The sequence below is a fragment of the Rhipicephalus sanguineus genome, chromosome 3 (assembly GCF_013339695.2).
Source record: "Rhipicephalus sanguineus isolate Rsan-2018 chromosome 3, BIME_Rsan_1.4, whole genome shotgun sequence".
In the NCBI taxonomy this organism is placed as follows: domain Eukaryota; kingdom Metazoa; phylum Arthropoda; class Arachnida; order Ixodida; family Ixodidae; genus Rhipicephalus; species Rhipicephalus sanguineus.
The window spans coordinates 103,101,063-103,115,240 of NC_051178.1; the positions used below are offsets into that span (position 1 = coordinate 103,101,063).

The 14,178-nt window shown below is 43.7% G+C and overlaps 1 protein-coding gene across 1 annotated transcript in view; it reads right to left on the reverse strand.

Annotated features, from left to right (window-relative positions):
• LOC119386875 (PAN2-PAN3 deadenylation complex catalytic subunit PAN2) overlaps nucleotides 1-14,178 on the reverse strand; it is a 72,964-nt gene that overhangs the window by 40,779 nt on the left and 18,007 nt on the right. Inside the window, exons 7-12 of the mRNA XM_049413273.1 lie at nucleotides 12,720-12,858; nucleotides 11,957-12,033; nucleotides 8,360-8,484; nucleotides 7,806-7,948; nucleotides 7,124-7,281; nucleotides 5,088-5,216 (exon numbers count right to left, since the gene is read on the reverse strand). Coding sequence (XP_049269230.1) covers nucleotides 5,088-5,216; nucleotides 7,124-7,281; nucleotides 7,806-7,948; nucleotides 8,360-8,484; nucleotides 11,957-12,033; nucleotides 12,720-12,858 — 771 coding nt within the window. The remainder of the gene's footprint in view (nucleotides 1-5,087; nucleotides 5,217-7,123; nucleotides 7,282-7,805; nucleotides 7,949-8,359; nucleotides 8,485-11,956; nucleotides 12,034-12,719; nucleotides 12,859-14,178) is intronic.

The following is a 14,178-nucleotide window of genomic DNA, read 5'->3' on the forward strand; positions in this document are numbered from 1 at the left end:
TTTTAATGAGGATTGTTATCGCCCTTTCAGACAATGTGTATGCAATTGTGTACATTATAAACACACCTTTCGATTCAGGCATGTTATAGATGCAACCAATTTTTGCATTCCAGCGCTGTTCTCCACACCTAGCCTTACAACTAACTAGTGGTTTATACAGGACCACCACGGTGGTCTAGTGGTTATGGTGCTCGACTCTGACCCAAAGGCTATGGCGGCTGCATTGGCTATGGCGGCTATGGCGGCTGCATTTTCGATGGAGGTGAAAATGCTTGAGGCCGTGTACTTAGGTTTAGGTGCATGTTAAAGAACCCCAGGTGGTCTAAATTTCTGGAGCCCTCTACTACGGCGTCCCTCATAATCATATATGGTTTTAGACGTTAAACCCCAACACTTATATATGCATCATACAGCGAACATGAATGAAATTAATGTACCAATTATCAGCACAGAAAACATGCTGTTTGACCGTCTACATAAAGCTGGCTTTCTCATTATTTCTGCATTTTTAGCAATTTCTGGCCCTCAAAAAGTACCTGCACATACAATGATTATGAAAGTGTCTTAAGATGAAATTTCAATATTCCCACGCAACGGGTGTCCATTCAGTGCCAGAACTTGCGCATGGTCACAAAAAAAATGCACCATGGTGGACCTGCTTAGGATGTTTGCAACATGGTGGCGTAAAGCCAAGCAGCACTTGAATCAGCTAGCTAATGAATTGCTTCAACATACGTGCAGCATTCATTGTGCCGCTTTCTTCATTTCATGAAAATTCTTTTGTATTGCAAAACTAGATTTGAATTTTTTCTTTTTTCCCTTCTCTAACCCACTGGGAGCTGAATTATATGCGACCTTGAAATTAGGACAAACATCAACATTTTCAAACTATTACGAATAAAGCACACAATGCTCTCTTCATTGAAATTGCAAAGAATATTTATTTCCATCAAATGTAAGTACACAACTTTCACAGCCAACAGTGTGTGAACATGCTAATTGCTGACCAAGCAGGACAGGCGCGTGAGAAAAGTGGTGTTACAGTCAAGACGAAGACAGAACAGGGCAGGATAAAGCAGGGTATGCAGAAAAGCATAATTAAGGAGAAAAAAAAAACAGGAAAGCATCCAAGGCAATCAAGCCAAAGAATGAGGTAGCCAGGAAAAGGATACATGCATGGAGAACTGCAGCGGGCTAAAAGACGTAGAGAACAGAGAAATGTTCAGATTAAATACAAGCATCAAAGCACCCAAAAATAAAAGCAGACATGCTCCAATAACACTGAATGCTAGATAAGGTTGCAGAAACTGCATGCTATAAAAAAAAAAGATAAAGAACAAGCCTATGAAAAAGCAAGGACACAAATGGAAGAAAGCACATAATGCTTGAAGGGACACTAATGGGAAAAAACTATTTCACTCATAGTAGTGAATTATTCTCCTACAATGCCAACAGCACCACTCTGGCCATAAGATCTTGGCAAGCCAGAAGATTTGCGAAAAGGAAATACAGGCGGCAACGTTGCATTGAAGTTCCCGCCCCAACTCACTGTGACGTCATAGATTTTAATGGTGCCTTCTAGGGTGTACATAATGCTTTGTCAATAAAAATGAATTACATTGAGCTCCAAGGAAGCCAGGAACCTCACATGGCAAGGTTCAGCAAATTGCTTTGAACCATTGTGACCAAAGAACAAAAGAAGACAACAAAATTTGTAATGTCATGCTGATATTGAGATGATGAAGTTATGGCGAGAAATACAAAAGCTAAACTTTGACCTTCATTTCCTCTTCTAATTATAAGTCTAGGATTTTGAATTTAATGATGATAGAGTTCTCAAAGAATAATTTATCAGTCTTAAACCAATTCACTGTTCAATCTCAGTGTGGCTTTCAATTTCACAATGTGTCTTGTTCCACTTGAATCCCTGTGTTTATTGAGCCATTTCAATAAATGAGGAAGGTGCACAAGGGTTTCCTACCAGGGGGCAGAGGCTCGGGGTAGACGAGGGAGCACAGTAGGGTGGTCGACTCCTTCTCCCTGATGTTGCCACAACGACATTGATTGGAATTGAGCAGCGTCCAGCCAAACAGCTTGCTCACCTGGCTGCCCATCTCACCAGCTTTCCTGTCGCAAGAGAAAAGCAACAATTGATGGGTGGTGTGATTTGCAAAGACATGAACAGTGCAGACACATGCACTGCTCACGAACAGCATAGCATTGCGCTATGCATAGCACATTTGAAACGCTCACTACCGCCTTCAATGTGCTGCGACCTTGAAAATGCACTTCTAACAATACTGCAATCAGAAGACAGTTACATGTCATGGAGGAACCATTAGAAAGGCATACATCTCAAGATATGAATGGCTGATACATTAAGGGTATCTGTGCTCCGTAATGACAGATTCACTTTGGTATTCAACGCAACTCAGCGAAGCATACTGCCTGTTGACTACACTAAATTGGCAATATACATCGGACTATTTTGTGATCTGCTTGGTATTTGACATATCCAGAAACAGCTACACCTGTTTACATCTACGTAACAATGCTTACTGATTACTCTTTTCTTAATGCAGCATATTGCCAAACACAAAAATGCCTGGGCCATAGGAGTTGAACACCTCGATAAGCTCAAAAATTTCACATGAGATCAGTAAAAAACCCGGGTAATGCACGTGCCTTCCACAGGAATGTCAAATAATGAAAATAAGTACAGTTGATTTGACTCACTGTTTGGCTTCCTCAGTCTTCCTGACAAACAGTAGTAACTTGAAATTATTGACGCTGTATTGAGCGAGCTTTCACCCAAAGCAAAGTAACAGCGGCTAGCCTCAAGTCTCTCTGATGGGAGGCCATTATTAATCAGCCCTTTCATCGTTAACTGTTAGACTGAGGCACATTATAGTAGTTACATAATTAAGGACAACATCTCATAGTAATAAAGCCAACATAAGTGAAACAGCACGAAAACAAATAGGTAATGGACACAATCTAGGCCATGACCTATGAATTAAAAAACATGCCTTCACACCAAAGTAGCTGTGATTGGAACCGAAGACTAACAGTGTGCTCCTTTTAGCAATGAACTGCACTGTAAACTTAGTATATTGTGCATTTTAAATTTATGAATATGTGTTGTGTAACTGCCAGCTGAACCTCAGGTACAAGACGAGGTATGCTCCAATGACAAAATGTAAATTTGACCTTTGTACTACCTCCCACTTGTCAAGCGATGTAGACAAGACATCAAAAACGTGAAATATACATAAATGAAATAAAGAAAGGCAATGCCTTACTCTGTTTTCTGCATCTCTCATCTTGAACTTCTGGTGTTTCCTGAAACACAAAGGAAAAGTATGTTCACAAAAGAAGTAATTACACTGCTTGAAAAGCTCACAAGATGTGGAAGCCATAAGGTTCACGTGCATATGCTGCAAATTAAAGGTAGCGCCCTGTGGATCAACCTTTCTGCCGCAGTCCAGTGTACAGATATACTGTCACCAAGAATGATCACTAATTCGGTGCAGGCCTGTTGAGTAGGTGTCAGCACACCAACTCGCCCCGCTCTACCACTTTTGAAATACACTACGCTTCACACAAATAAACCCTAGTTCACAAGTTTCTGACAAAAAAAAAAGAATGCAACCAAGAAACATACTAGTACCCGGAAACATATGATCCAAAGTCACTGCTCTCGATTGCGTGTACCTCATGATTGCTGGTGTTCCATGGAATCTAACGACTGGAAAACATATTATACAATTGTTGTTCGGCAATATAAGGAATGTTGGTGCTGAATTATGGTGTTTTCCGGGAATGTACTAACTGGTATGAAAGAAGCATAGATGTACAATTAGGTCATTTCTGGATTTCGGATTGCAAATGTTGGCGCTTGGAAATTGTACAAAGTGGGAACATATGAACGAGGTTCTACTGTGTACACTTTTTATCAAAATAATTACTAACGTCCTGGTGTATATTTGTCTTGATTACAGTTTTATATGACAGTTTGCATGTTCTATTTTACATCCCTAGACATTTTCCCAATTACAGCTTGAAAAATCGTTTTAATGAAGCTTGCAGAAACACTGCTACGGAAATCCCGGTTTACTTCCCATAGAATACATGTTGTGTGTTTCCCAAAGGCAGCACACAACACAAGTCTGCTTTTCAAGGAGCAAAAAGAAAACATCCCCTGCTCACCGAGTGTATCTGTTGAAGCCACAAATCGTGTCCAGCTCTGCACGAGTCGTGGGAAGTTGACCTTCTTGCGAGGCATCATCCGAATCGGAAAGCAAGAGGCCTAAGGCAGATGCCTCCGGAATTGTCCGAAATGCACGAAGAAAGTTGCTCGCCTGCATAAGCAAAGCAAAGTGGACATTGCTTCTTCAGTGACAGTGCTTGAAGACATTCTTGTTAACAAATATTAAAAATCATGCTCTTTCAAATCTCCACGGCTTTCTGATATCCTCAAAGTGTTCTCACACGTAAAGCCACGTTAAAATTAATAGCAAACAAAACACTGTCAGCAAATAAGTGTTGAAGCTTGGGCATAGTTGGTTTGTAATCATACTAGCAAGTTTTTGCAGCGTGCGAACATAGGAAAAAGGACGAGTAGACAGAAAGAGCGCTGACTTCCAACGACTTTATTTCGCAGAGTGGCAAAAATATATTCTGATTACAATGATATTAAGGTGAAAGGGACCAAAAAAGATGCAAAAAGATGCATGGCAACATCAATATTCTTTACTGCGATGACAAGTGGGAGCACTGAATGACAAATGTGCAAGTCATGGATGACACTTCTCACATCTCTTTTGCCACTTTAGTTGGTCTCTTTATCTGAGCACACAGAGCCAGCTTGTGACTAGCATTCTTCAGCAGAGGTTCCCTTAGCACAGGAACATGTGCAAATATTATGTTACTTGCTTTGATCAAAGCATCCTAATTAAATGAAATTAACTGATGGTAAGATTGGTACATTTGCAACTCCAACTGATGCAGCTCAAACGAAATGTCTGTCGCGAGTGTTCTTTGCATGTAACAATGCAAAACACATCATACGATCAAGTGTGGCTGACCTGACAAGGTATGCCCTGGGCAGTGTCCAGCATGTGGAAGAGAAAGCCCAGCTCACATGCGAGGCAGAACTCTCGCTGGCAGCTGTGGTTCATGATGGCACAGCGCAGGGGCTCCGTGAAGTACAGAACCTGTCATCGGGCACATCAAAAACAACCTTAATTAAATCCTGCAATTGAACCACATGGGACAGGAAGGAATGGCACCCAATTACCACCTCCACAATAGGCAGCTACAAGAATAGGCACATCTCTCAAGAAAACATCTAACTAAAAGATTGATTTACAAAATCACGCTGTAGTGGCGAGAATATATATTGCCACACGAGTGTGTTTTTCTATTTTCATGTAACCGGCCCATTACATGTGTAACCACTGGCCTGCGTTCGCCACGCCGGAATGTCAAACATTCCTGGTTATTTTCGATTGTTCTGATAAGCTGAGCGTGCAACGCGAATAGTACAGTTTATTCTGGAAGTAACACGACCGCCAATGATAAGGCTGGAATATTCTATGCCACATGTACAAATGCCGACGCACCTTACCTCTGATCAGATTACCGTCAACTGACCTCTGTGCGCGCCACTTTCGCTGCACTTTGAGTGCTACTTTTACTGGGCACAAGTTAGCCCAATTAAGAGTTTCATCTTTACCGGCTGCGTTTTGGTTTCTTCACCGTCACAACCGCGTGACAATATATACACTTTGGAACACAAAACAAGGCGAGCAGTAATTTAAATTTTAATGGTAAGCTGCCTAAGTTATCGGTAACTTGTGCTCCGTCACGCCGGTGGGTATGCGCCACAGGAATTGGGTAGGGCCTACTACAGAGTACAGCAGGTGCGAGCGTTAAATGAAAACTCTGCTCGGCAAAGCGGAGCGTGTGAAACATGTGAAAGAGAGAGAGAGAGAGAAAAAGCGATAAAAAGAGATAGAAAAATACAGAGAAATAAAGGGAATAAAGACATAAAACGGTAGAAAGAGAGAGAAAGACACAGAACGTGACAGAAAGAAACAGACACGAAAAAGAGATAGAAAAAACAGAGAGCAAGACAGAATGAGAAAGAAAAAGAGAAATGAAGAGAAACAAAGAAAGAGAGAGAAAGGGAAGAAAGAGAACTTAAAGACAGAAAGAGCGAGAAAGAGAAAGAAATAGAAGGAAACAGGTAGAAAAAAGAGATACAAGAAACAGACCGAAAGAGAAAGAAAGTGAAGAAAGAAAGAAAAAATAAAGAGAAACAAGGAATGCCACCAGCTTCCTTCAGCTTGCCACCACCAGTGCGAAGGTGCCATAATTTTTTTCGTTTTTAAATGCCAAAACCAAGAAATGATTATGAGGCATGCCATAGTCAGAGACTCTGGATAAATTTTGACCACCTGGGGTTCTTTAATGTGCACCTTTATACAAGTTCTTGTATTTCGCCCTCATCAAAATGCAGCCCCAGTGGCTGGGAACCAAACCTGCGTCGTCGAGCTTAGCTGCTCAACGTTATATAGTGGCTAAGCCACCACAGCGGGTAAATAAGGTTAGTGAGAAATTTATAATCTACATGATGCTTTAAGGTAGACAACATGAACAGAATAATGAACAGGAGTGGCTGGCGCAGAAATGTAGTTTAAAGGATGTTATTTAAATGAATGATGGTCGATTGGTTTGCTGATTGATTGATTCTAACATCTCAATGCAATGCCTGTCTATGACAGCTGCAGCGGTGGAGAGCTCTAGACAACCAGCGTTCTCTAGCGTGTACCTGTGTTCAAGGTACTACCCGGGCCCTTTTGCATTTCGAATGAGGCGAGGAATAAAATTAATAATCTCGTGCTTTGTATCAAAACGCCAGACACCCTGAGCTGCTGTGGTAGGCGTTCAGCCAACCTGTGTCCAACTTCAACAAAGACATAGGTGCAAGTATCACATTACCACAATATATCAATGGACAAACACTGAAGAAAGTCATGTGCATCTCACGAGTTCAGGCTTTGCAGTTAATGTTATACTCTCAGAGAAACAGACGCAGCGGTTTCAAAAAGGGAGTCACCTGAATCATGTTATTGCAGTACGCATTAGGTAGGTTCGTCTCGAGGCCTGCGAAGCATGTGCGGTTGTAGAGATTAAAGTCAAAATCCTCAATGCCCATTTTGGAATACTTCACGTCAATCTTCTTATACCACTGTGGGATCATGTCAGTCTCTTCACCTGCAATTTATTTGAAAACATGTACAGTACCATGAGTATGCAACGAACTTCACAATATGCCGATTTCACCAGAAAGGTTCAGTAAGTCGCGGGAAAATCTTATGTAAAGACAGAAATGAGACTTTAGCTGTATGTACAGTTTCAGACTAACGCCTAAATCAGGGAAGGTCAATTACACAGCCACGAAAGCAACTGCGTGCTAAATTTTACTAAGTAAACTTTTAAAACCAAAAGTACACACATTCGCACTCACTGTAGTGTAGTAAAAAATACTACCGAGCTCATGAGGTTAGCAAGCTTTGAACCAATGGCATTCATTAAAGAAAAAAGACTCAAGCATGTCTGTTCTAAAAAAATTCTTTCAGTACACATTTTTTGTGACCTTCTCAAGAGCACTGCGACATAAAAGCCAGACTGGCCAGTTTCTTTACACCTTGTTTCTTTACACGCTAACGAAGCTATGCCAATTCAGCCCAATGTTAATGAGGTGAATAACTGCGGTTTTTAGCACTGCAAGCACATACGGGTCTCCTTGGTCCTGCGGTGGTGTGCTTCGTGTGGGTAGCGCACTTCGTTGCGCTTCCAGAGACCAGGGTTTGGGGCATACCCAATGGAGCCCACCATCTTCATGGTGTTCAGTATGACAGGGTCAATTGGAACTGGCCTCCTGCACGGACATGCCGAAACATCGTTGCTGGAGGCAATGTCTTTAGTCCAGATTCTGCCTGCACTTGGATCTTTCCTGTATATGCATAAACTTGCTCGAAGCAGCCACCCCTTCTGCATAACTTCATTAAAAGATTTTTTAAAATTCAATACATTTTCTCAGACAGAGCTTAACCTTTTTTTTAACTTGATGCAACATCCTTAATACAACACAACGAGCCCAAATTTGTGAATTTGTAAAGGGGGAATGCTGGCTATGCAAGAGAAATGTCTCCCATGTTTCTCACCTTCCTGAGAAATGTCACCACTTTTTCTTTTTTCCGCAGAACTCAATCTTGAAATGTCAGCTCTTTTTTTGCATCAAGATTGCCTTGTTCACATTAATCCATTCACTACTACAGAGGAGACTCACCTGTAGACATATTTAATGAACTCCTTGGGAAGGTCAGAGACCAGCTTGCCACTGCAGTAGGGCATGGGTATGGTGGACAGGGGGGCTATCTCGTCATTGATATCAATTGGGTGCAGTGGCTCTTCCTGCATTAACAACAAACAAAAAACAAATTAACTGAGAGATGGATGAGAAGAGAAACGTTAATCAGATGTGCTTGTTTCAGAGGGTCTCACTGATAACAGAAACTGACCATGAAAGGGTCATCCGCCCAAGAGTAGCACAAAGCTCCAAAAAAAAAAGGAAAGATTTGCAGATGAGGAAAAGCTCGTCCCGCTGCAGGTTTTGTACCCAGCCTCATTTACGAACAAAGTTAGCCAGTAGACTAGTGGATGATGGAGCAACATCAAGTTATAATTAACAAGTTATAGTCTAGGAATTCTGAACAGGCAATTGAGCATAAAATTTATCATGCGGTACACATTTCTACATTTCTAGTTTTCTGTAGTGTTTTCAGTCTTCTAGATTAATGGCTGTACACGTTAGTGCACATCACATCGGTAACTTCCCCCTTCCAGGACACACAACATTATTTGAAAACGTGGCAAAAAAAATAAAAGGAAAATGGGCAAACTTAGAACTGATGTGTAGTACCTACGTGCACATGTATAAATCCCACCCCTTATGTACTTCCTGCACCATCATGGATTTTTATAGAAAAAATAAACTAAGAAAAGTGCTCCACGATACCCCTCAAGGTGAAGAGATGATGTTGCAGACGTTAAGGCCAGAGCCGTTGCAATTAGGCATGTGCAAATAGTAAATTTTAGGTTCGAAGCGAATTCGAAGCGCCTAGTGATTTGGCCGAATAATTTCGAATCGAATTCAAATACTATATATCACATATTATAAAGAAAAATGAGCATATTTGTCATGACCCAACTAACCTGCCCAATATTTTTAAAGATTGAAACAAGGCATGTGCAAATGTCATTCTATTTGGTCCAAAGGGAAGTGGAAGCAACTTTGAATAGTAGCCGGACTTGACTTTTGGTAGAATGCAAGCGATAACCTGTAAAATACATTATTTTTAAAACTTACTATGCTTGGAGCATATAAGCCGGTATAACGAGCTTTTTAACTTAAAAAATGGTGAATTGATGTGGGGGTGATATGTTCATTTAACCTTGAAATAGGGCTTCGCGGCAGTGCGGATTTCCCCTGGATAGGTGTATGCACAGCATAGCACGCTCGACTGCAGTGAAACCACCTTTACAGGGGGGTTACAGGCAGTTTATATATGTTGATTCGTTCATTTCGAATAATTTAAGTTCGTGTCGAAGTAAATTTGAATATTGTAATATTCGTTAGAATATTTGAACTGCTTGAATATTCGCACATTCCTACTTGCCATACGTACTTACTTTCTCACACCTGAAACAAACACCTTTGAATTTAGGTAAGTTTGACTAAACCTGAACTCTGCCACCTACTCAAATGAACTAGCAAAAAATCAGAATAACAAGGGGAGAAGAGGTGTGATAATGGGAAAAAAAGATACGTAAACAAGACTTGAGAAAAAACAATGCAGTTTAGCCAATCAGAGACTGTATAAGGCTTCTCTGTCTTGTCCTGTTCATTTCAAAATGAATACCGTATTTGCACGTAAATAACGCGACCGCGAATATAACGCGAGGGGGGTACTATCGGCCTGGACGAAAAAAAAAAAAAGTTTATTACGATTATAACGCGAAGTGATGCAACTGTAAACAGCAGTCAAAAAGTGGTCGCGCGCAGGGCTTTATTTACATTTACATCCGTCGGAAATGCTAGAACCACTAGCTCGCCTGATTACTCTTCCTCGCTGCTCGAGTCTTTGTCGCTGTCGGCAAAAACCGCGTCGTCGTCCGTGCCGTCCAGGCTGTTCGAGAGGCAGCACTTCAGGAATGCCCGTGACACTATTGCCGACGGCAGGGCCTCCCAAGCATTATGAATCCATCGAGCGACCTCGCTCACTGACGCTCGCTTCATGCGACCCGATGGAGTCAGTTGGCGATTGCTAGCCTCCAGCCACTGCTCGTATTCCCGTCGTACGAGATCCTTGAAGGGCTTGTTTATGCAGACATCCAGTGGCTGGAGCTGCGAAGTCATTCCTCCGGGAATGACAACAAGGTCGGTGTTAGACTTGCGGAGCGCTTCTTTGACCTCATCGGTCAAGTGGCCTCTAAATGCGTCTAGCGCAAGCATAGCTGGAGTGTTGAGGAGCGCACCCGGACGTCTTCCCCACACAACACGGATCCACTCTTTCATCATGGTACTGTCCATCCAGCCCTTCTCGTTGCACCTGACGTACATCCGGGGCGGGAATGTCTCGTTCTTTGGGAGAGTCTTTCTTTTAAAAATGAGAAAAGGCGGCAGCTTGCGGCCGTCCGCCGTGCACGCCAGCATCACCGTCACCCGAGTCTTCTCGTTGCCTGTTGTGCGGACGCGTACCTCCTTGGTGCCGAGTTCGTCGATCACGTAGCCAGCCGGAATGTCCAAAAAGATTGGCGTCTCATCCGCGTTTCCGATCTGGCCTACGGGGTACTGCTTCTCCCTCCTCATCTTAATTACATACCGCTGAAACTCGATTAGCTTCTCTTCGTACTCCGCCGGAAGCTTCTGGCAAATCGAAGTCCTTCGGCGAAGCGAGAATCCCGCACGACGCATGAACTTCTGCACCCACGAGCGACTGGCCTTAAAGGTGTCACGGGGCACGCCGGCCTCACGTGCAAGCTCCCTTGCCTTGATCTGCACGAGTTCGGCATTGACAGGCAGAAAATGGCCGCGACGTTGGCGCACGAATTCTGCTAGGTCCTCTTCAATTTTCGGGAAACGGCCGGTCTTGGGCCCACGGAACGCCTTGCGAGTCGGTGCAGCTTGGAAGATGCGGTCACGGCACTTCCTCCAACCTCGAACGGTTGACTCCGTCACTCCGAGATGCCGCGCCGCACTCGAATTTCCCCTCTCTTCGGCCAGCAGGATCGCCTGTTTTTTAAACGCGGCAGTATATTGAGTCCGCTTGTTCATTATGACAGGCAATGCGGAAGAAAGTGCGTTCCGAACACAGCGACGAGCGAGCGCGAGGCGTAAGGAGGCGAAGTTATTCCGAAATGATTGTTATCCACGTGTTGCCACTGTGGCTCCCATAGCGCTAGCAGCGCTAGCGGCACAATGCGATCGCCGCAGCATACCGTAGTGGCGCGTGCGTCGACTGCGATACGCACGAGGTTTCCGTACTGAGCGGCGGTGTTCCGAGACGCCAGGCAGGCGTCGGCGACACGGTGCCTTCCCGCGCGCGGTCACCGGAGGCGCAAGTAGGAATAAAATGTACTATATGGTGCGACGAACCCGCCAAGTCCCTGGAACGTGCGGCGCACGCTACAGGGACGAAGATTTTTAAACAAAAAAAAAAAGCTCGAAAAAATTTCGCGCTATATTTGTGTTATTTTTGTCACGAACCCGAATATAACGCGAGGCGCCTATCTAACTCGCAAATTTTTGGAAAAAAACTCGCGTTATATTCGTGCAAATACGGTACATGAGACGGCCAGTTCATCTAGTCAGCTTAGAGCTTACCGGGTCAGCAAATTCAGTCGGTTGGCTGAAATTATTGAAGTTGACATGAGCACTGGCCCCATAGAGATGAAGGTAGCCTGCAAATATATATATCAAACCAAGAAATGTTAGCACATAAGAGAAAAATTAAACAAGGTACATTATACTTACTGACAAAAGTAAAGGTGTGTTTACAGCCTTTCAACTTACATGGTACGGAAAGAAAAATCCCGAAAAAAGAAATGCATAACTTCAAGGAGAGAAACATGGGATTTAATTCATAAAATGGGCTGCTTTAACACGTAAAAATATATATTTGTCACGCTTTCGGCAGTCATAGTACTATGTCCCCTATCTATGCACACTCAATTTCTTTCTTCTTTTCTCGGTTGCAATTCCACAACAGCCTAAATGATGCTGTGTTAATGCTTTACTTTAGCATGATGAGGTTTCATCAGCTTCACAACTTTACATACTACAGTATGACAGCTACCTGTCCAAGGCCTTTACCCTTGTTTACACAGCTTTTATTGCCCAGTGTGCTTTCACCTGTTGGCTCCCATTTTTTACTTTTGAGTTTCCAACGACAAACGCAGAATCTTGTCAATGCAGTCAGGTTTTCAAACTCAGTAGAATTGCAATCACAAGCTTCCTCAAACTTCAAATTAAGGTGTTACTCCCCTGCTTAGGCATTGCAACTACTCATCGAAATAAAGCCACTGATCAAACTAAATGATCACTGAGAAAGTGCAGCACATATTAAGAATAGCAGTGGAAATCTCACCAGCAACATCCCCAAAAGCCAAGGCCTGACAGGATGAGGAAGTGTCAAAGGCGTGAAGAGCTGCACCTCCAGTCTCCAGCTGGTAGATGTACGACGCTTGGGTCAAGGTGCTGGTGTCCACCAGCTGGAACTGACCGGTCTGCAGAGTGAAAGGGTCAAGATGCAAATGTACGTAGCGCACATCACACAGACAAAAAATATATATACAACTTTCCACAACCATTCTATGAGAATCCGATAGATATTGAAGCCAAGGAGAGCATATGAGGTGTTTAACTGCCTTGTAGCAATTGTTGGATGAATGAAAATTAAAGCTGATGATTTGCCACTGGTGGGAACTGAACCGCAATACTAGGCTTGTGCGAATATTCGAGCTCTTCGAATATTTGAACGAATATTACAGTATTCGAAATCGCTTCGATTCGAATTTAAATTATTGGAAATTTCAAAGTATTCGAAATGAACGAATAGGTGTACAGTCGACGTCCGATTTCCCGGACCCTCAAGGGACTGCGAAAACGTCCGGAAAATCGGGCAGTCCGGAAAAACGAATGCACGTGAAAATGCACCTTTTTGGTAGGTATTTTTCGCTGACGGAGAGGGTCACGGCCGGAGTACAAGATTCCCATTGCAATTCAGCCAATGCATCGTTTAGGTGGCTCTGAAAAGAGCCGTTTATAAAAAAAAAAAAACGACGTGGCCGGCGCTACCTCATAGGTCAGCACTTGGGCGCAAAGAAGTCGCTTATTTTCTTTAGCACGGTCCGCTTGCCCGCGATCATGTCTGCCTCAATTTCAGTCAACGTCATGTTGCCGCTGTACACCGATGACAGTGTCATCAGTGCTCGCGTCAACTCCGAGCTCGTTGGCTGTGTAGGAGCTGGCTCTTCGTTCTCGGTGTCGGAGTCGTCGGAATCCTCCGTAACTTGACGAATGATTTCGTCATCGGTCAACTCCGCACATAGCTCGAGGTCTTTGTCAGCGTCGGCGAAGCCCTCAAAGGTTATCCCGGCTGGAATCGACACGCCGGCAGCGCGCAGATCGTCGAAGGCAACGTCCGCGGATGGCAGTTCGTCACACACGCTGTCCACTTGGGGCGAGACGGCCGTCTCGGCGTCGAGTGTGAAGCCTGCGTGGCGAAAACAGTTCCGCAGAGTCTCTTGCGTAACCGCCTTCCACGATTCCGCTAGCATGCCGACGGCAGACGTGAGGTCAACAGCGTAGCTTTTCCCGCTGTCGGAGCAGAGCACCATGCGGCTGAGCACGCGTGATTTGTAATGACGCTTCAAGTTACGAATCACGCCTTGGTCCATCAGCTGCAGGATTGCTGTGGTGTTCGGCGGCAGAAATTCAATCTGTACAGCCTTTAGGTCCTTGATGTGGCCATGCGCAGCGCAGTTATCCACAAACAGCAGAACTGTTCGATTTTGCTGCTCGAACCTTCTGTCCAGCTTGCGCAC